This window comes from Cetorhinus maximus, chromosome 12, assembly GCF_964194155.1.
Source record: "Cetorhinus maximus chromosome 12, sCetMax3.hap1.1, whole genome shotgun sequence".
NCBI classification, from domain to species: Eukaryota; Metazoa; Chordata; class Chondrichthyes; order Lamniformes; family Cetorhinidae; genus Cetorhinus; species Cetorhinus maximus.
The window spans coordinates 1,788,288-1,811,393 of record NC_135890.1 but is presented as its reverse complement, the minus strand read 5'-3'; the positions used below and the strand labels follow the sequence as shown (position 1 = coordinate 1,811,393).

Genomic DNA, 23,106 nt, shown 5'->3' with positions numbered 1-23,106 from the left:
CTAAGTGAAACCTTCAGAGTGTCCCTGTGGTGCTCCTTTTGTCAAGATTGTGAACACCCTCAAACGCTTTGTAGAAGGTTCGCTTTGATAAGCGAGTCTCAGGCATCCTGACTACATGACCAGCCTAATTCAATAGTGACTGTCTCAATATGGTGCGGATGTTTGGCATACCAGCTCAGGTGAGCACCTAATGTCGGGTATTCTGTCCTGCCTTCTGATCTTCTGAAGCTCCTGAAGGCAGCTCAAGTGAAAATGGTTGAGCTTCTTGGCATAACACTGGTACACAGTCCAAGTCTCACATGTGTAGAGCAGGTTGGACAGGACTATTGCCCTATAGACTTTAGTTCAGTAGGCAGACTTACTCCTCTACATTCCCAGACTGATGTTCGAAGTCTGCTGAAAACTACATTAGCTTTGGCAATTCTTGTATGTGTCTCATTGTCAATATAGACAGCTCGAGAGAGTGTGCTCCGAGGTAAGTGAACCTATCCACTGCTGACAGGTTCTAGTCATGGACTAAAACCTTGAGCTCGAGATAGGGCTTTCCTGAATCAGGCTGCTACATTTCTTCAGTTTTCTTCATGTTGACTGTAAGGTCAAAATTGTCACATGCATAGGAGAACAACTTCATGCCAGCCTGAATGTCCAGCTCTGAACCAGCTAAATTATCAGCAAACATGAAATCACAAAGTTTGTCCATGGAGACCTTGGTCTTTGCCTGGAGTTGTCTCAGATTGAGCAGTTTCCGTCTATGCAATATCTGATTTTGATACCAGGATCACCATCATGGAAGGGATCGGAGAGCGTGGTGAAGAAAACCACGCTGAAGAGGGTTGGCACTAGCACGTGGCCCAGTTTAACTCCATTAGGACCGGGAATGGGTCAAGTGACTCACCATTATCCAGGACACACGCGAGCATGTTGTCATTGGAACTGTTGAACCATTGTGAAGAATTTCTCAGAGCAGTGAATTTCTCCATTTCCTTTCAAAGGCCCTTATGTCAAAAGTTTTGGTCAGGTCAATAAATGTGGTGTAGATGTCTATGTTCTGTTCTTAGCATTTGTCCTGATGCTGTTCAACTGCAAATGTAAGGACTTTGAAAAGATCCCAACAAGTTTTGATTCAGACCCTTACTCTAGGCGACAATGGATCAGACAAAACACAGAAACCCTTTTATTGATCACTGAGCGAATTAGCGATAAAACAATGTTCTCACCCAAGCCTTTTGAGTTTGCCATTGTGTGGGAATGGGCTCTGTTAGCTAGTCATTCTGTTGTCATCCTGTCTCTCCGTGTCATCCAATGATTAACTAGATCCACCCCTCCTCAGCTACAGTCCTGATCTCCAGGGTTTCTTCCTCCCATGTTGATCCTCATGCCTTTCACAGGCCCCTCCTGATGCCTGCCTGTCTGGTAGACAATCCCTCTTTTCTAACTTGAATCAATTATCCGATTGTCCTCACAGCTAGCTCATGTTGAGCACTGATATTCAGATGCTCAGGATTTCTGGTAGGTGCAGTTTGGTGGAACAATTAATTTTAAGGTGTCTGCTGGTCTAGTAAAGCACTCCTTATCTTGGTCTCTGTTGTCCTGGTCTATGCTTGTAATTGACCACTGGCCCACTAGGCTGGCTTGGTGGTTGTATTGTTACAAATAAACAAGACCGAGTTTCTGTGACCACATTATTCCAATCACTCATTAACAACAGAAAAATCTAATCAATAAATCCCTTCCAATTGGCTCATTAACACTTGTGGAATTGCACTCCTGCGATGAAGGGTTGAGAAGCGGCGTGAGGAATCGCAGCGGCTAAAATCCTTCACACTCCTGGTCAGCGCAGGATGATTATCCCGGTCCGGAGCTTCACGTGTGGCAAAGTTGTGGGTAACAAGTTGGGGGGCTTACCTGGGGGCTGCTGCAGTCGGAGTACATGGAGGGTGATGCACTCAATGCGCTGGGCCTGAAACGTTACTGCTGCAGACACATGCTACTTTCTCATGTGGACCTGATCGAAAAACTCTTGAACTACGCACTTCTGGAGAAGCAATGTAACCCTGCTTTTGGGATTGTGGTGATGGAAAACATTAGTCAAACCTTCTCTGGTTTGATGACAGGACTCTTGCATGTGGATCTGAATTGCCTGCTGCTTAATCCACATTTTTCATTTTGTAGTCTGTCTTGTGAATAAAATGGGGAATTGACTCATTAAAAAAATAAGATAAAATCCAGTGAATTACAATTAGGCCATTAACTTACACCATGAACAAGTGTAAAATTGTAACGTTCTTACAATTGCAAGATATGAAAAGTGAACAGTATGGTAACATTCTTGGCTCTGGCCGACACAAACACCAGATCATTGGTTCCTTGACCTTTCCTGAAATGGCGTTGACTCTCTGGCAACTGATCCTGGTTGAGAAGTTGCACTAAGCGGTTCAGAAGGATTCTGATGAAGATTTTACCAGCAATGGTGAGGAGTAAGATTTATCTGTGATTCTTGTAAGATTGGCAAGTTTCTTTCTGCTTGTACAGGTGGACAATGAGGGCATCTTTGTATTCATGTGGGATGGTTCCTCACTCCCCATAGACTGCAAGAGTTCAGTGAGCTTCTTGACCAGGCATTGACCTCCAGCCTTGTAGACCTCAGCTGGGATTGCATCAGCTTCTAGAGCTTTGCCACATGACAGGACTTTGATTGAGTTTGTCATTTCTAACAGTGTGGAAGGGGCATTAAGAGAGCAGTTAATGGCAATCAATGACAACCTGTTGATTACTTCTTCATCGATGGATGAGGCTGATTGAGGGTGTGGTTAAAGTGCTCTGCCCATCTTTTTGGAATTTGGGCTTTATCTGTGAGCAGTATTGGCCCATTGGCATTGGGGTTTGGCGGCGAACCAGTAGACTAGGTCCTATAGACAGATTTCAGACCATCGTAGAATCTCGTCCAGTCTGTGTGATGGATAACAGGTGATAGAAAGATGATGAGTATGACTTGCCCATGAATTGGATTATTGTGAGGGAGAGTTGCACATCATCAGCCTCACTCCCTTGTCCTGACCTATCTTGATCCAGTGACAAGACAGGTCTAGATGGCTGTAGATAGATCTGGATGCGGTGAATGACCAGGATGCCTTCTGTGTTGTGTCGAGCTCTATGTGTTCCACAACATGGTGCTTCAAGATCATTGGACCTTGGACTGGTCTCTTTTGTCCATTCCGCCAGAATAAGTTTTCACATGCCAGGGTGAACAAATCGTTAAGTCACCGAAGGTGGGAGACCCATAGGCTCCCCTGTTTTGACCCACCCATTGAAGCAGTTAACTGGGGTGTGGCCACTGTCTTATGCCAACAACTACTTGGAGTCACAGGTGAGAGCTGGGTGAATTTGAGGACCTGTACAGAATTAAGCTCTCCAGGGAGTGCAGTGAACCCACCTGTGAGAGGTGCTAACCCCCCCTTATACCCCTTACACCACCCCTTCAACTATCTGAGGACATTAAGCCCACTTAAGTTAATCTTTTGCTATGTGCTTGCCACTTGTTGCTGAGAGGAGATAGCTATAATCCTGACTCAAAATGCAGCGTTCCGAAGAAGCTCCACATTGGACTCAAAACTTTAACTCTGTTTCTCTCTCCATGGGTGTTGCTGAGTTTTTCCAGCACCTTCCGCTTTTATTTCAGATTTCCAGAATCCTCTGTATTTTGCTTTTATTTTAGTGATCATTCTTTTAAACTAAAATGCATTCTCTCCCGATGGTTATCTGTCACTCAAGACACTAAGTACAATGCCAACTGTGATAAATTGGAGTTAATTCCACCAAATTCATTGGTGTCATACCAGCTCTTCCTCACTCCGTCCTCTTCTGCACTATGCTGTTAAACATGCATTGAATAAATACCTACAACAAGGTGAATCTATTTCTATTTTTTTAACTACCAGAGTTAGCGTTCACTAACAGATTACCAGAATCATTAAAGTGCCTGACTGGCTGCTACACTTTCTATATAGTATTTTGTTTAGAGATGATCAGTCCAAAGATTGGGGGTGTTTGGAGTGTTGGTGTGAAGTGACACACATGTCTGATATTATGTCCTGTGCACTAAGAACCATGGATAATTCCAGGAAGAAAGATGTATTTGTGCTGGGAACTGTGATTGCTTTTTACCTTTTATGGCATTAAAAGAGATGTGGTATAGTCCCCACCATCTTAAACCTTTCACATTTAAACCAGGCCTATAGCGCTAATCCATTTCTATTACTGTTATTGTCAATTACAAAGTTGTTGCTTACAGTGTGCAGTGCTGGCTATTTCAGGCAGAAACAGGTGTTAATTGAATAGTTTGCACCTCACTTCAAATTAAATTGCATGGCAATTACTCAAGCAAGCAGTTCAGGTACAGCTTTTTTATAAAGCAGACAGATTTATCTTGGGTATTGGTTTGACATCTGTTACTCCTGCCCAGCTTTAAGTGGAGTACAGGTGCCTTTGCTGTTCTGCATAGTCAATCATTATGTGAAAAGAGAGTTACTGCAAGATAGCACTGCAGATTCACACGTGCTTTTCCTATGTGAAGTGCCAATGGCATGAAGCACAGTTTTTCTTGAAGGCTTTTTTTTGTCCATTTCAAACTTTAATTAGTGACAGAACTTTTTGCTTACTTAAACCACTCAATGTGCATAGCGGGCAAATTGTGTTGGAACCAGCGTGCCCACTATAAGTGGTTGGAACCGTGTCAATTTAACTAAACCTTACTTTTCCACTTCTCTTTCACTAGTGTTTTATTGTCAAAGTCTACCGGCTCTGGTGTGCTCTGAAATGTTGGATCACAGTTTTCAATGGCACTGGTTGAGTAAGATCCACATTTTTGATTGGTTCAGTAAACATTAATTGCTGGTGAGGCACTTGGATCCAAGTTTTAAACACTTGAACGGACAAAATAAAAGACCACAATAAACAAAATAAACTTTCCCTTATGGAATTAAATAGAAAGGGAGGGGTGGGGGAAGGATTAGAGTCCTTTATAAGTTTCATTTCACGTGTTTTGGAAAGAGAAGGTTTGATCAGTTGAATGGACTTTTCTCAATCTACACTCCTTTGGGCTGAATTCCTGGAAAAGAACAGAAGCAAATATTTACCTAAAAAAAAATTGTAGCACTACTTGCTCCAGAATCATCTAACAAAGCTAGAGTAATTGTCCAAGGTTAGGATTGATGAAGAATCTTGAATCATTTTAAAACGTTAAGCTTTGACGCTGTAACAAGTGACTGTTCACTCTTTCAACATGGACCCTGCTGAATTCACTGCAGATTTATTAGGAATGACACAAATTCAGCTCAAAATGCTCTTTCAGTTCATATTTTATAGTTTGTTATTAAAGCACTGTTGTAAAAAATGCTTTAGAAACAATAGAAAACCATTCACTCCAATAAATCTGCCCCCTTTTTAATTGATCTCAGTCCCATTTACCCATCTTTTCATGTCATCCTCAATTCTTTCTCATAAAAAGATTTATTCTTCCTTGAATCCATTCATGCCGCCTGCTGCAAAGGAATTTCCTGCTACTTTGTTGCACGATGCAAGGTGCATGTCACCTTAATTCAGAATGTATTATTTTCTCCTCTAGATCAGATGGTTGAGGATTTGAGTTTATAGCCTAAACGGCCAATTCATCCTTGTCCTGAGGAAGTGCTACGTTGTTGGAGGTACTGCCCTTTGGATGAGTGTTAAATGGATATCCTGTTCCAGTGGTTTGGGTGGATGTTTAAGATCCTCTATTTGAAGAAGAGTAGCAAGTTTTTCCAGTGCCCTGGCCAAAACCCTTCCGAAACCAATTTTTCCTAAAAGTAGATTGGCTGACCATTCTTTTAAAGGATGTTTGTGGGATCTTGATGGTGCCTTAATGAGTCAACGTTTCCTCAGTTCAATATTAACAAAACCAGACGGCAGCCTCTTAGCCCTTTCCAGCACCTCTGTGTTTCTCAAACTCCCATCACTGTCTTCTTGTGTTGAACTTTTTAACCTTACATCCAACATCCTCTGCCTATAAACCCAAATCTTCCCCTGTTGTTCTCAACACAGTTAAGGAACAACTTTACTGATCTTCTGTATGAAGATCCATCACCTCACATTCTCCTGTCTTGTAAAGGTTCGTCCACACCCGCAGCTCCCATCCTCCTGTAGGCTTCCCATGGAATCAATAAATCAACTTCCAAATCACCATTTTTATTTTTAACCCTTATAGCCTCAACTGAGTAATTTCCTCGAACAATATGTGCCTGCCTTCACTTTCCACCCCATCACTCCAGGATAGAGCATATTTCCACTCCTGAAACCCCTAGTGCTCCATGACTTCTTGCTCCCCCTCTCTCTACTTTACAATTTCAGTCATAGATTATGTCACTTTCTTGTTTCCTGCTCTGTCTTCAAAGTCACCTTTGAAAAAACAAATTTGGCCATTTCTTCAGTCTTCCCCTGTATCGCTAAACATATTCCCTTTATTGCTTGGTGCCCATCACAGTGTTAAACACTCTGAAACAATCTGAGGATCATTGTACAATTGTTAAGTTTTGGCTGTGATAAAATTAGAATAACATGCTCAAATGAATAATTACAGATATGTGTTCTGATCTTTCTGAGCTTCTCTTTTGCTTCCTTTTTGCAAAGCAGAGAAAGCAGGAAGTGTGAGGTGTCTCTCTATTGCTCTGGTCAAACACAGAGAGCTGAAGGAAGTCGGAAAAAATAGACAACATCAATAGATTGATAAATGGATAAGCTGACATCATGTACTGGATATTTCAGGGCTACCATCGTTATTTTCAGTTGTGCCAACACCAAACTCTGTTTATGTTCTGATGAAGAGTCATACGGACTCGAAACGTTAACTGTATTCCTTTCTGCAGATGCTGTCAGGCCTGCTGAGTTTTTCCAGGTATTTTTGTTTTTATTTCAGATTTCCAGCATCTGCAGTATTTTGCTTTTACCTGTTTATTTATAAGTGGTAAAGGTTTTAAGTTCTATCTGAAGTTAAACAGAAGACACCACTACAAACATAAGCAGCAACACCTTGAGGCATTCAGGAATTTGGTCCAAGATTATGTTAGTGATTGAAACTATTACATTGATTGTCTTTCTATTTAACACCTCGCGAACACATGGGGCTTTACCTCTGGGTCTGGTTGAGAACTAACATGATTCGTCCAACTTGGAGACAAAGCAGATGTGAGTACAGCAGCCAAGGGCATTCTGATTTGGGGCCTTTGTTTTTTCTATGATCAGGTCTAACTTTCATCTCATTATGGACTTTAGCATTTTACAGGTCAGTGAGCCAATTATATTTCTGTGTAGGTCTGTAAAGATCAAGGTAACTAGAAATACCAGGAAAAAATTGAACTCTGTACTGCCTGTTTTTTGGATCAAATGAGGCCCCTTAAGCTGCCAAAATGGCGCCTGCCACACTTATAAATAAATCTGATCTGGGTCCTTCTATGGGCCCATGACTACAGTCCACCCAATTTACATTTCTCATGGACACACACTTCTGACAGGAAGTGCGGCAGGTGCTTTATTTGTGAACAGCGGGTTTGCATGGGCACACATAACCACCCCCATCAGTGTAGATCATGATATCACAAGCTGATTTAATGGAAGCACTGCCACATTGGAACTTCATGCTCCAGCCTACATAAGAACACAAGAAATAGGAACAGGAGAAGACCATATGACCCATCGAGCCTGCTCCACCATCCTTCCTTAATGTCAACAGTATCAAGGAGCCCCTGCCCCCACCCCCCACCCCCCACCTCTCACACTCCCCACCATTTACTTAGGTTAGTTGCTTAGTTGCTGGATTATTTCTTTTGACTGCTGTATTGGTATACCTGCTCAAAGTTTCCCTCGACTGCAGGGAGTGATATGGCTGCTGTTGAAACACGGTTTTTGGTGAATTAAAGGCTGTGCTCAAACCAGTTGCTTCATTGCACATGACTGGGAGAATGAACAGAGGCTACACAGAAAAGGACAAGCTGCTAGAAGAGGGAGGCGAAAGAGGGGGTTAAGAATTCTGAGCAATGCTCCTTTCTATAAAGACCAACACTGTCTTCCAATTGGGGTTAAAACATGCAGCTACACCTTTTCCTCCCAGCGGCCTGCTAATTCCTGCTGTGCCCTGTTATGTGCCACCTTCTGCAAGAGAGAGGGAAGCATGTCAGTGCGTGTTGTGAAATTTGTTTGGCTGATGTAGAAGTCATGCTTGAACAGCTGTCACTGAGTGCAAGCTGTGAGATGCGGCTTGTAGTAGTGTTAACTGTGAGAGGGTGAGGTGAAACAGATGAATGTCAGGGATGAGTCCTTGTGGACAAGGATTGTTGGAAGGTGAGTTGAGTTGAGCAGCGGTTGGGACACCGGTAGTGCAGTTGGATGGATGTGGACATGAACAACTATTGACTGACCTTATGAGATCATTAGATTTCTCTCTGCACTGCATCCAGATCCTGGGCTTACTTTCCTGGTATTGACCTCCACCTCTATCCCTGTCACTGCTTTTGACCTCATGTCTGGAGGACCTTCAGAGGATTCAGGACATCTCACCTCCCCCCTCCTTCACCAAGACCTTCAGTACATCCTCTAAAAATCTTGGTGCCTGCTCTCTCTCAGGGTTAGCCATCGTTGATTCTTCCACATCACGTTATTCACGATGAGCTCGGCACCACCAGCAGTCACAGTAAACATTCCTTTGAGAGGTACAGGCTAGTTTTAAGTAGTAATGATATTGGTACCTCACCACATGCAGACCCTGCCTCTATCCTATCCTCTAAATTATGTGCAGTGTTAGTTATCAGAGACAGGCACTAACGATATTGGGCTCTCTGCTGATGTGTGCAGCCAGTGGACAATGCAGGGAGCACTGGCTGCACACAGCAATCATGGGAATGAGCAGCGAGCACAAAGTTACTGTCCTGCCTGCAGTGTAATCAACAGGCACCAGTTAATCACTCAGCACCATCCCTGCATCTGCTTTAGGGGGTTAGCCAACTTAAATCCCAATATCTTTAAGTTAACAGGATTGCCAAACTGAGTAAAATAAAATAATTTTAGTCACAGAAATGTTAGATAAAGACTATCCTGGTGAAAAAGTACTTAAGTGAAATGTAGTAATGACCCCATCAGGAAGAATCCCTTACATCAGAATGTTGGCACGTACAGATACACACTTGTCCCCACACACTTGCCCACACACTCTCACTGCCCACACACTCACCTAAACACACAGGCACACTCTCTCTCACTCACACACGCACACACACACATGCGCGCGCACACACGCACACATGCTCTCTCTCACACACATAATCCCTCTCTCTTTCACACACACTTTCTCTCTCACACACACCCACATTCTCTCTCACTCGCTCTCTCACTCACATTCAGCCACATGCTCTCTCACAGACTCTCTCTCTCACACACATACATACACACACACATCCCCACACACTCTCTCTCTCACACACACACACCCATACTCTCTCTCACACTCTCTCGCTCTCTCACTCACACGCACACTCACACTCTCTCTCACACTCTAATGCACAAACACACTCTCTCTCACACACACACCCACACTCTCTCTTTCACACATACACTCACACTCTCTGGTGCTCTCTCACACACACACACCCACACATACTCTCTCTCACTTTCTCACTCACACACAATCCCTCTCTTTCACACACACTTTCTCTCTCACACACCCACACACCCTCTCTCACACACACTCTCACTCTTTCTCTCACACACACACCCACACACTCTCTCACCCTCTCTCTCACACACACACACTCTTTCTCTCACACACACACCCACACTATCTCTTACACTCTCTCTCTCTCTCTCCATCACTTACACGCCCACACTCTCTCACTCACACATACACACTCTCTCTCTCACTCACACACCCACACTATCTTTGTCTCTCTCACACACACCCAAACACTCTCTCACACTCCCTCTCTCTCACTCACACACACAATCACATTGCAGATGTTAAAGTGACAGAATGGTAGCTGCTGCCTTCCATTTTTTTCAATCTTAATGAGCAAGTCACCTGATGTCACGCTACACAAGTGTCCAAGTATGTCAGTGGAGATATCTTCCATTGTGACCTTATTTTGACCTGAACAGATGCACAGCCAGCAGTATAACTTTGGTCTGCCAATTTCGCATCATCCTTCACTGGCTGTAGCCTGAGACTGGTGGCTGCAGCCATAGCCCCAGACTGACACTACCAGCAAGGGTTACATGTTGTTATCAGAAGAGGAAACCTTTTGTTGCATCGCCAAAACTAATCTGTCAGCTTCCATTCTGTTTGGTTCCAATGTGTAGTGATCATGAAGTTCATGGTAATTTTGCCTCGTGCACAGTATCATAGTTTAAAGTTACCCTGCAAGATTAATAGGAAACAAGTGACTTTGAAGCTATTTACTGATGTTTGGACTGTTGCAAACAGAAATGAGTTTCTTTTTGAAGTATTTTCATCCAGGATAAGATTTACCAGTGGATTACTGGTTGTGTGTGTATATTTGTAGATGCAGCTTCCCCTTAGAAATAGGCATTTTTAGCAGGTATTCTCTATCCCTAATGAACGCCTTTAAACATCTTTAATTCTGGCTCTGTGTTCTCAGCTCCCTGTATTTAGCTGTGCAATATTGATAGTTACAAATGTTTTAACAATGGTTAAAAGGCTTCTTAAAACAATATTATGATTGTGAAAAAATTCTGGTGATGCTCAACATTCCTTTAAACAATAGCTTTGCTGAAAATGGTTGTTTTTTGGCTGAAGGCGACCTATTGTAACCTCACAGAAGCTTTTTGTGTTTTTGTTCTTTTTGGTGGAATTCCTGGTTGCTGACGGCTAAACCCCTCAGTCTCCGAGCACTTTTCACCCCACTCAAACTAACCTGCCTTTATTTGCATTCAGTGTCCAACTCAGTTCTTCATTGGATTGCCTGGTTTGGACTGATTAGAATAAACAATGACATTTTTGTCTCTCACTTAATTCCTGCATGTGAGAAGTTAAGTACAGAATACCACAGGGTGGCAGGATGAACTCAGATGAGCTCTTTCTGCAAAATATTTGTCAAGTAAAGAAATGAAGTTTTTCCCCCCCTATTTTTTGCTGTCCAATTGTCTAATCCAGAGTTCGAACTGTGAATATGAAGCAAACTCAAAGTAGCTGTTAAACTAATTCATTAGTCAGAGAAAGACCCTGTGCGTGTTTGTGTATTTATATACATGCCAGAAAGAACGAGACAGAGAGAGCAAGTGCACATATACTTACAACTGTTGTCCCTGTGTCATATTAAAGGATTTAATTCGAGCCCACAGCCCCAGGCAGTGAAGTTATAGGGATTAGGAAAAAGTGTGGGAACTACCAAAATTGATGATTTGTTTAATCTGAATATCATAACGCCACAATGGAACAACTCAAAAGAAATGCTGATTCCACTGTGCAGTACAGACAGAGGGGCAAATGATTAAAATCTAACCAATGGGGATTAATACTTGTGAGGAGCATGAATCATCTATGGTAGCTCTTGTTAAAGTGCAAATTTTCAATTATACCACAGAAATATGAATAAGTTATGTTTTATTATTTTCACATCATAATGCTTCCTTTACCCCATCTTTTGGAAACAATCTCAGCAAGTTAAATTAAACTGATATCCTGAAAGGGGTGTCCTTTGAAAGCTGTAGGAGCTAGGCTGTTTCCTCCTCTCTCTCTCTCTCTCGCTCCCCACAGCTTTGGCTGTTTTTAGCTGTGCTGCAGCACCAAGGGAGGAGTGAGATGTACGGTACTGGTTTGCTCCTCTATTGTCATTTAGGCTTTAGAACAGTGAGAAAAAGGCTCTGTCCACAGAGCTCGTCATTTACTGCCTTCAGTGAAAAAAGTGGAAGCTCCTAATGCCTGCCTGCGCTCAATGAAGTGAAGCCAAGGAGCAGGATTAGCTGAAGCCAGTAGCTAAAAGGAGCAGAGTAAATAAAAGACGCTCAGCAAGAACAGCGCTGCCGTGTTCAAAAGCTTTATATTCCCACAGAAAAAGCTTCACAGTTGTAGCTCATAATCTGGCATCTAGCTGAGTGTGGTCATTAAACTGGGTGTGTAGAGCATTATTCCACTTGACTGGTGGAATGAGCAGTTGTTGGAAGAAAACGCTGCTGGTAGAGACTGGCTCAGTCATTTGCACCATACTGACTTTGTTCACCTGTCACCTGCAGCTCCGGGGCTTCCTTTGACTGTGTGAGGTTTATAGTCCAGAGACATTTCACTGAAGCTTCATAGGAACAAGCTGCAAACCATGGGCTGGCTCACTGGGATCCTGGCACTCTGTTCCAGCCTGCTGCTTCCAGATGCAGTGAACTGTCAGAAAGGGAAGAACAATGTGCCAAGATTGAAGCTCTCTTACAAAGGTAATCCGTTCTCCTTCTTAATTTTCCTTCACCTCCGTTTCTTCTTTATTCCCCATTCATCACTGCAAAGTGATTCCTTTTTATTTTTGGAACTGTTCACTTTGGATTACCTATTTTTCTGCTGATTTTTTTTTTTGTTGAATCTTGTTATGAGTAATTTGTGTATTTAATCTCATACTTTATAGGAATAATCCTTCTATATCTGCTGCTAACGCCTTAAAAAGATGCAGTTAAATGAAGTTTAGAATTGTACGGATTGAAAAAAACAAATTTTGGTTGTCATTGCTGTCTATGATATAACTGTTTAAAATTGGATTAAGTTCATGATGGATTTTAAAACATTTATTTCAGACAAATTTTTATCAATTTTGTTAAGCGACTGGGCATAATGTTAAAATAAGATGTTGCTTATTGATTGATTTCAAGAGAATATGTCTCGATTCATAGACTAACAAACCTGTTCTGGATCTGTCATATTGTTCACGGAAAGAGAAAATAAAATATTGTAAATCCTAAATTTGTTGCTCCAATGTGAGTTCATCTTGGGTCTAGTCGAATGTCGAACCTGATGGCTACACATGTTTGTTTAAAGTTGTGCCGCAGTTTTGGAAACAATGACAAACTGTCACTGGTGTTCTTCATTTTCGTTGAAAAATGGATGGAATTAGAGAACGTATTCCCAAAATAGCAGTAAAAATCTCTGAAAATGTCCAGAATTTCAAGTAATAAAAAGAAAATGTGACAGATTCAGTCACCACAAACCAGTGGCTGACTATAAACAGGTCAGATTATGAATGTAACCCCAAAAACACCGGTAAATATCTCGGAATCTCACAAGTCTTATCCATCCACTGTAAATCAATTGTTTTTATCATGGGTCTTGTTCAGAGTTGGCCTAGGCCGGGATATACATGAAGAAGTCAGTCACAAGTACACACGTAAATCTTGAGGTAAAGAGAGACCCCCATCAATTCTACTTCAAATTTTAAAAGACATTTTAACATTTTGTACTACAGGAGTTTTAATTGCAATAGCTGTACATTTTCTCCCTGATAACCTTTATTAAAACTGTCCCCTTTATCCTGACAGCAAAAGTGTAAACCCATAAAAACATGGGCATATCATTCTGCCATGTGAAAGAAAGGAGCTGGTTTTAGGACTGTAATTATAGCAAATCAGTGCATGAACCCCATTCTCCACTGCCCTGAATTACCATGCACCAATTTAATAGTGCTAACTGAGCTGTTGTCCCGTGTTATTTTAAAACCTTTTTTGTAATACATTAAATGAACTGCTTTGATATATTTCATATGGTAATGTAAAAATATTATTGTGATTTATCTCTGACCAAGAAAAAGGTTATGCCTCGTACAGCACTCACATAAGCTGTGGGAAATGCTGAGTAATGAAGCAGGAACAAGTTCCTTCAGATGTTTAACTGAGGGTCTGGCTGCCTATTCAGGTGATGTTAAAGATCCCATGGCTGAGAGTTCTCCCAGCCAACATCCCTCCCTCAAAAAAAAAACGACCAAGAGACTGACTGTTCAGGGTAATGCTGTCTGGGGTATCATTGCTGGTGCAGGATAGCTGTTATCTTTCATTGTGTAACAACAGTGGAAAGGGTAATTTGTAGTGTGAAACACTTGTCTCATTTTAATGTTATGATAAAATGGGCTAGAAATAGAAATGCTTTTTTTCTCTAACTTGAGTTGCTCCATGGTGTATTGTGATATTTAAATTTAAATCAACACAAGCACTGTTTTCAGTAACAGTACAATGCAATGTTTGTTTTCACCAAACTCCAGCACCAGCTAATAGTGGGGTTACATTTAAATTTGAACACAGTGTTGAAGGAGATTTTGCTTTGGTTTTAGTTTCAGGTCTCACACCAAAGGAGCATCGACTATAGTCAATTTATCATTCCTTGCTCACCATTGCATTCCCTTTAAAACAAATATTGGTTCTGCATTTAAAAAAATAATAATTTACAAATTCTATAGGATAAGCATGCAATTTTTTTCTTACATTTTATTGCTGCATAAGCCATAGTTTGATTTTTAATTTAGCTTGGTTTAAGATAGTTTGGTTTCTGGGTTGTTTATTGAAAGAAGAGCAGATTCAAGAACAAGTTACTGTTCTTCCCTTCCAATGGGTTCCCCTATTATTATAGAACGATGATACAGCACAAAGTGAGCCATTTGGCTCATTATTGTCTATGCTTGTTCCCTACAGCTGAGAAAAGACAATATCATGCACTGGCCCTGGCCATAAATATATGTTCTCACAGGACAAGGGGTAGAAAACACATCTGCCTTGCCATGAGCATTTTATGACTCTATTAAGGTGAAAGTTTAGCCCAGTGGATGAGAAGCCTCAATGAACAGCAGCTCAAAAGGCAGAGCTGCAAAATATGTGAAAATAATCTGAAAGTAAATGTGCATTCTTACTCTCTGATGTTACAAGAAAGTAGTTTTAGAACAAGCAGCTGCTATGGCATAAGTTTTATGATTTAGCGTTCCTGGTGGAAAGCTTTACATTTTGCAGGGCAGATGAAGATTGATGACAAGAAGAATTCCCCCAATTCATAGAGAACATGATATTACACCCATTACAATGATGAACAGAGAATTGTGCAGCCTGCACAATTGGGTGCAACTGGGTGTGTTGACTGACCTCAGTGTTCACGTTCCTCATATTCACTCGTGTCACGCAAAGCTTATCACACTGCGCACAATATTGTGAACTTCACTCCAATGTAGCTTGTATGTGTTTCAGATTCATTATGACAGATTTACACCTTTCATGCAAAAAATAATGGAATTACAGAAGGTGATTCTTAACCCATTAACGAATGCCAGCCACCAATTAATGATTTTAATGAAAAATGGACAAGATTACAAAATGCGACACCAAAGCTCAGATAAAAATCCCAAAGCCCACAGAATAAAAACAACATTTTGACTTATTAGGCTATTCTTCTCCCAGTCATTTGAATTAAGTAAAATTGTCATTTCTTTATTTTATAAAATGTAGTTTCTGATTTTGGAAGGACTGTAACTCCCGTTGTAAAATAGATTTAATAGAAAAAATTACTGACCGGAATGAATAAGTATGGGGAATTAAAACATTCTTGCTGAATAAGAGAGATTTAAAGTCTGAATTTACTAAAATAAGATATTACATGTCCAGGGAATCAAAGATTTGTTTGTTTCAATATAGCATTGTTATTTACATTTAATTAAAGTAGGATTAACTCAGTGCTTTCTGTGAAACAGTGTTACATTAAACCATAAGGCAGCAAAATCAGCTGTTCACTCAGGATGCCTTTTTATATTTCCTAGTGTTTTTTTTTAAATTTGTTCATGGAATGTGAGCGTAACTGTCTAGGCCAACATTTATTGCCCATCCCTAGTTGCCCTTGAGAAGGTGGTGGTGAGCTGCCTTCTTGAACCGCTGCAGTCCATGTGGTGTAGGTACACCCACAGTGCTGTTAGGGAGGGAGTTCCAGGATTTTGACCACCGACAGTGAAGGAACAGCGATAGAGTTTCATGTCAGGATGGTGAGTGATAATTGGAAGGGAACTTGCAGGTGAGGTTGTTCCCATGCATCTGCTGCCCTTGTCCTTCCAGCTAGCAGAGGTCACAGGTTTGGAAGGTGCTGTCAAAGGAGCCTTGGTAAGTTGCTGCAGTGCATCTTGTGAATGGTTATTTTACAAGCATTTATCAATGTTCTGTTGCTTACACTGACCCAACCCCACTATGCAAGATGCTGAGACTTATGGGAAATTTGGGCTTAATTTACTGTGAGATGTCACATTTTGCTAATCCTGATGTCATTATGGAGATAGCAGGCTGTAGTGACTGCACTCTTACTTTGAAACACCAACAGCAACCTATCCCCTCGCCTCCAACTCTGCCCTGAGTCACTGAATCTTGGCCCCCACTCTCCTCCCTTATCCAAGGGCAGCTGCTACCAACAGTGAGTCATTCTTCAATCACACTGGCAAGAGTAACTGCTTCTTACTCTGCAATACGGGGCGAGTCTCAGACCTCACCATTCAGATAAAGGATTCTATCCAGGCACCAAATATGAGCTTGCCTGAATTTCTAGGCCATGGAGTTTTGTTTATTTCCAAGAGTGAAGTATTTTATTCTTCGATTATTTCTTCAATTCTCATCAATTTTATAATCCAGTTTTCTTCTCATTTCTCCTGACGATTTTAGTTCCAGATGTCTTATAGTACCTATGGCTATTTAACTGTGGGGGCATCACACCCTAAGCCATTCTTGACCTCACAAGCACTTCCAGCATGTGCAGTTACGAAAAGTCAGGTTATGTTTTCCCTTCTGTAGTCAAAAGGCAAATACACCAAGTGTTACAACCTTATGATTGTTCCAGGTGGGATCAGCTAAGGAACCATAGACCAGGGATGAAACCTTGGGCTGCATCACTCAGCTATTCACTCTTAGTTCACCTTTTTAATCGGATGTCATGGTATCCAAGTCTGTATCTTATCGGAGTTGGAGTTGATGGCCTGGCCTTTCACCGAGTCAGGTTGACTTGGGAGCCTTTTAAAAATGGTGGGCAGGTGCCGATTCCAGGATTCCCAAACTCATTCCCAGGGTTTCTATTTTTTGGGAGGCCTTTACAGGATGCACGCTGCTTCCTGTCAGAAGCCCTCATCTGGAACTCCTGACCTGGCTGGATGCATTGTGAAGATAGGCATTTCCTACTCCTCCACAATTTTTATGGCTTCGGGCCAGGTTTTGATAGAGCCGTGGTTCACGGCCTCTTACAGGAGTCGTGAACCCTAGTCTGCATGGGGGGACCTTTTCAAAGGTAAGTTGAAAAGGTCCCCCTCATGTCCCCTGTGCCAAGCTCTGGCATTTCATGCCCATTGACCCACTGTACACTTTCTAGAACCAATGAATATCACTGTGTAAAGTGGGATGTGTAAAAAAAAAATTGATAAAAATATAATCCATTGATAAATTTCTCCTATGAAAGAAAATGTTTGGACAGCAAAGAAATAATCCAGACCCTTTGAAGTGTGAAAAGCCACAAACACAAACATTTGAAACAACTTAACTTGCGTAAACAAACATTGTGAAATTGACCAAAGAGATCAGAAAGCCTGAGCTGTCAATCAAAAATGTTTCCTTTGGGGAGCAGGTGTTCTGTTATTCTAATAGTTATCTTGGATGTCAGCCAACCATACATCATGAGGATTGACCGAGAGCCCAAAAATGTATTAGAATAAGAGAACAACTGCTCCCCAAAGGAAACATTGTTTAAATGACTGCTGAGGCTCTCTGATCTCTGCTGTTAATTCCATGATGTTTGTTTACACAAATAAGTGGTTTCAAGGATTTGTGGCTTGTGGATTTTGAAACTTCAAAGGGTCTAGATGATTGACACTTTTATTAGCTTGTAGTCCAGGCTATTCTTCCAAGGAGAAATTAATCAACGGATTACGTTTTGCAAATTTTTTTTTAAACACATCGCACTTTACCCTTTGATATTCAGTGATTCTAGAAAGTGTACAATGGGCATGGAAGTGGCAGGGCCTGGCGTGGGGGTGGGTGGGGGTCATGAGGTGGCATGGATGGGGCATAGGGAGGGTTTGGAGGGTAAAGGGGGTATGAGTGGTGAGGGGTGAGGCCTGGAGGGCATTTATGTTATTTTCTCCACGGAGACAAAGTCCCATGGAACAGAGGTGGGCCTTTTAAACAGCCCCCTCTCCCCCCCTGGCAACCCCTGTGGCTGCCTCTGCACTTCCTTCCAGTCTGACTCCTGCCCACGCCTGGCCCCCAGCAATGAAGATCCTACCCTGGTGGGCACTTTCTCCCACGACAGGCGGCCTGAGCCTGGAATTTTCCCAACAAACCCCTACCCGCGTCGAGGATGAAAATTCAGGCCGATGTGTCTGAAATGTGTATTTTTAAGGAATTATGCCATTTGTGTGGGATATCCACCTTGCGTGTATGTCATATTCTTTGTGAGCTATAACATCTCTTATTACAATGCACATATTGTACAGTATGACCAATAATGACTGATAGGATGGGTCTGAAGCTATGGTTACATTGCCTGATGGTGATGCTTTGGAGTGCAACTGTATCAGTGCTTGAAGCAATCAACAGCAAGAACAGGTAACTGCCTGCGGTGAAGTCTTTTTATTTGATTTTTAAACAGCTATCTTGAATTTGTAAAGAAAACAGTAAGCAAATCCCCAGTATGAAAGTTTTGGCTGTTTGGGCAGTCTCAGTGTGGCTGTTGTGGGCACATTGGCTCAATCAGCTGCAGCATGTGGGAATCTGTGGAATGCACTGCAATCCCAGACTACAATATCTGCAGTAATGTTTGCAGCTTAGGCAACTTCGGCTCAGAGTTGCTGAGCTGGAGTCTGAGTTTTTTTTCATATTAATTCACGGGATGTGGGCTTCACTGGCTGGGCCAGCATTTATTTCCCATTGCTAAATGCCCTTGAGAAGGTGGTGGTGAGCTGCCTTCTTGAACCGCCATAGTCCACCCACAGTGCTGTTAGGGAGGGAGTTCCAGGATTTTGACCCAGTGACAGTGAAGGAACGGCGATATATTTCCAAGTCAGGATGGTGAGTGACTTGGAGAGGAACTTCCAGGTGTTGGTGTTCCCATCTATCTGTTGCCCTTGTCCTTCTAGATGGTAGTGGTCGTGGGTTTGGAAGGTGCTGCCTAAGGACATTGCAGGGCACCAGGGAAGGGGAGAGTTACCTGGACACTTTGTTCCAGGAGGTTGCCACACCACTTAGGTTAGGCAGAACTTTAGAACTGGTCAGTGGTCAGGGGCAGGACGGTGTGGCTGTGAGTCAGGCTGGTATGGGGAACCAGCCTGTAATGATGGAACAGCCTCAGCCACTGTTTGTCCAACAGGCATGAGGGGCTACCTGTGTGGATGAGGAGAAGGACCCCAAAGTGGATGAGCAGACTGACCATGGCACCATGGTGAAGGTTGCCAGTCAAGTGGGGGGAGTGAAGAGGAATGTGGCAGTGATGGGAGACAGTCAGGGTGATAAATACTGTTCTCTGCAGCTGTGACTGGGAGCTCTGAAGGTTGTGTTGCCTGCCTGGTGCTAGAGTTAAGGACATCTCCTCACGGCTGGAAAAGAACTTGGAGTGGGAGGGGAAGGATCCAGTTGCCGTGGTCCATGTGGGAACTAACGACAGATAGAACCAGGAATAATGTCCTGTTAAGTGAATTTGAGGAGTTAGGGTCAAAATTGCAACAGAGAATGTCAAAGGTAATCAACTCTGGACTGTTACCTGAGCTACGCACCAATTGGAATAAGGTCAAGCAAGTTAGAGAATTAAATGCGTGACTCAGAGTGGTGCGGGAAGAAAGCATTTTGAATCATGGGGCACTGGCATCAGGACTCAGGGAAGAATGAGCCAATCCGTTGGGATGGACTTCACTTGAACCGGGTTGGGACCAGTGTCCTGGCCAATCACTTTAAACTAACAGAGAGTGGGGAGGAGGGTGATGGGGGGAATCGGGAGAAGGGAGATTTAGAAATCCAAAGAGAAAAGTTGAGGCATCAGAACAGTGTAGCAATGTGGCTAAAGACAAGCAGGGTGGGCGAGGAAGGGACAGAAAGTTTAACAAAAATTGTACATGAACGAATAGGTCATTGCAGGGATAGAAGTAAAGACATGAAATTAAAGCTTCATCATCTGAATGCACGAAGCAGCTGTAATAAGATAGATGAACCAGCACCACAAACTGAGGTAGAAATTAGATCCAATCGGCATTACAGAAACATGTGGCTGCATTTAACGTGTCCTCAGAGGGTGTGTTTCCCGTGGAGGGCATGTAACATGGGACGGGTGCCACCCTCGAGCTCACCTCCACAATGCAGGGGGCAGGCAGGCGCTAAAATCTGCAGCCCATCCGGCATATTAGAATGACCAATTGAGGGTCAATTAGGCTTGTTATCAAGCATATTGACCCTAATAATAGGCTGTCCACACCACAATACGTTTGGCTTGGAGAACAGGGCAGGAGTGGGAAGCTCGATTTTTAACCTTGAATGGTCAAAGGGTGGGAAAGAAGATGGGGGAGTAAGGAAGGGGTGCAGTCACTCTTTGGGGGTTGCCCTTTGCCGATGGTGGGGCAGTCCCCCCTTAGACTGACCCTCTCTTCCTTCCTACCTGCTCCCTCTCTTAAACCCCTTCTTCCCCCACCCCACAGATGTCCCTGTCTCTAATGCCCCCAAACCCCACCCCCAGCCCAAGACCCCAGACTCATCAGCTCCAGGGGTCCTAGGCCTTGGGCTCCTCTCTCCAGCTGCAGCCCCAGCGTCTGCTACCGATGCTTCCTTGGTGCAGCCGGGACTGATGGAGGGTGGAAGACCCACTCAGCACTCGTCAATGTGCCCCGCAGCGCTTTATTGCTGTGGGGCTGCTTGGTGTGGAGTCGGTCAGCTTCATGCCAATGTAGTTTCCTGGGTGGGATGCGCCAACCCTGCCCCCTCCCCCATGCTGGTTACAAGGTGATCAAGGTTGGGAAATAAATATTCCAGGGTACACAATATTTCGGAAAGACAAACAGAATTGCAAAGGAAGTGGGGTAGCCCTGATAGTAAAGGATGACATAAGGACATTAGCGAGAAAGGATCTGGCGTCTGAATATTGTGAAGTAGAATCAATATGGGTGGAAAGTGGGAATAGCAAGAGTCAGAAAACACTGGTGGGTGTAGTTTATAGGCCCCTAACAGTAGTTACATTATTGGAGAGAGCATTAATCAAGAAATTATTGGAGTTTGTAACAAAGGCAATGGAATAATTATAGGGAATTTTAATCTTCATATAGCCTGGGACAATGAAATTGGCAAGAGTGGTCTAGAAGACGAGTTTGTGGAATGATTTTTTGACAGTTTCTTGGAGCAATATGTTGTTGAACCAACTAGGGATAAAGCTATCTTAGGTACAGACCAACATATGAATTAGGAGCAGGAGTAGCCCATTCGGCCCCTCAAACCTGCTCCGCCATTTAATAAGATCATGGCTGATCTGAATTGTGGCCCAATTCCACATTCTACCAATCCCTGATAACCTTTGACTCCCTAGTTAGTCAAGAATCTATCTATGGCTACCTTAAAGAATTCATTGACGCTGCCTCCACCTCTGTATCTGGGGTAGAGACTTCCAAAGATTCACGATTGTCTGAGAGAGAAAAAAAAAATTCTCATCTCTGACTTAAATGGGAGACCCCTTTTAATCTGTGTCACTTAGTTCTAGCTTCTCCCACAAGAGGAAACATCCTTTCAGCATCCACCCTGTCAAGTCCCCTCAGGATCTTATATGTTTCAGTAAGATCACCTCTCATTCTTCCAAACTCCAATAAATACAGGCCCAGCCTGTCCAGCCTTTCCTCATAAGATAACCTCCCATCCCAGGTTTCAGTCAAGTGAGCCTATTCTGTATTGCTTCTAATGTGTTTATATTGTTTCTTAAATAAGGAGACCAAAACCGTACACAGTACTCTAGATGTGGTCTCAGCAAAACCCTGTACAACTGCAGCAAAACATCCCTACTTTTATATTCCATTCTCCTCGCAATAAACAATAACATTCCATTTGCCTTCTTAATCACTCATGTCACGTCACGCTGGGCGGGCCTTAATAGGCCTGTCCATGTAAAATGGTGGTGCAGACCCGACCGGGGATGCCGACTGGGTCTGTGCCCGCTCCCGCCTGCCCCTGCACACCCCCCCTCCTCCCCCACCCAGGGTTTCCCGGAAAATTCTCCCCCTTATTTTCCATTATTAATTCCCCATTCTCACTCTCTAGAGGGCTATTGTTCACTTTATTTACTCTTTTCCTTTTTAAATACCTGTAGAAACTCTGGGTGGAATGGTCCCAGATTTGCATTAAGTGTGGTAGCAGGCGGGAAGAAGGACATTTTACTCGCTGGCCACAATGGCGGCTTCTCACGCCGTATTTTCCCAATCCCGCCTCATCAATCATGTATTCCAGGGAAACACGCCGTTTCGATGGTGGGCAGACTCCAAATCACCCACCACGCCATCACCTCGCTGCTTCACCACGCCGGGCGCCATGTTTAAAATACAGCCGCGTGCACACCTCTCAGCGCTTCCAGCCCAGGGCTGCTGCAAAGAAGACATGGCCCCGAAAGGCAGGAAGACTGCAGCCCCCTGGTTTAGTGACTCATTCCTCGGGCACCTTTTGGATGCCATTGAGGCTCGCTGTGATATCCTCTACGCCTGCTCTGGCCACAGGAGGGGCATCAATATTACCACTCTGGCTTGGTAGGTGATGGCAGTGGTGGTCAGTGCCAATGCTGCACAGAAGAGGTTGACCATCCAGTGCAGACAGAGGATGAATGATCTCATCCCTGCAGCCAGGATATGGCAACCATGTCATCATTCTAAACTCACACACTCACAAGCCCATCACACATTCACTGGCATCTCACTCACTGCCAGCTCAAGGGACATCATCACTCACTCTCTCACACACACCCTCACATCTCCATCTGGCCTCATCTCCTCTGGAGGCTGCCTCCTCAGCCACCCTCTTGAGGCCACTTGCACAGATCAACATGTGCCCCCACACACACCCTGAGATACCCTCCTTCCCCAGTAC

At 43.2% G+C, this 23,106-nt stretch overlaps 1 protein-coding gene and 1 pseudogene across 4 annotated transcripts in view; both read left to right on the top strand.

The window, feature by feature from the left end:
- The window catches only part of LOC144687164 (semaphorin-3A-like), a 432,238-nt gene that overhangs the window by 154,847 nt on the left and 254,285 nt on the right, over window positions 1-23,106 (top strand). For 3 of the 4 annotated variants that reach the window (XM_078552904.1, XM_078552906.1, XM_078552905.1), the window contains exon 2: window positions 12,271-12,462. In XM_078552904.1, the coding sequence (XP_078409030.1) occupies window positions 12,351-12,462 (112 nt within the window). In that variant the 5' untranslated portion in view covers window positions 12,271-12,350. Of the gene's footprint in view, window positions 1-11,562; window positions 11,582-12,270; window positions 12,463-23,106 lie in introns of those variants that run through there. The other variant, XM_078552907.1, reaches the window with a different exon arrangement.
- LOC144687270 (DNA-directed RNA polymerases I, II, and III subunit RPABC5 pseudogene) lies at window positions 1,793-2,188 on the top strand (annotated as a pseudogene).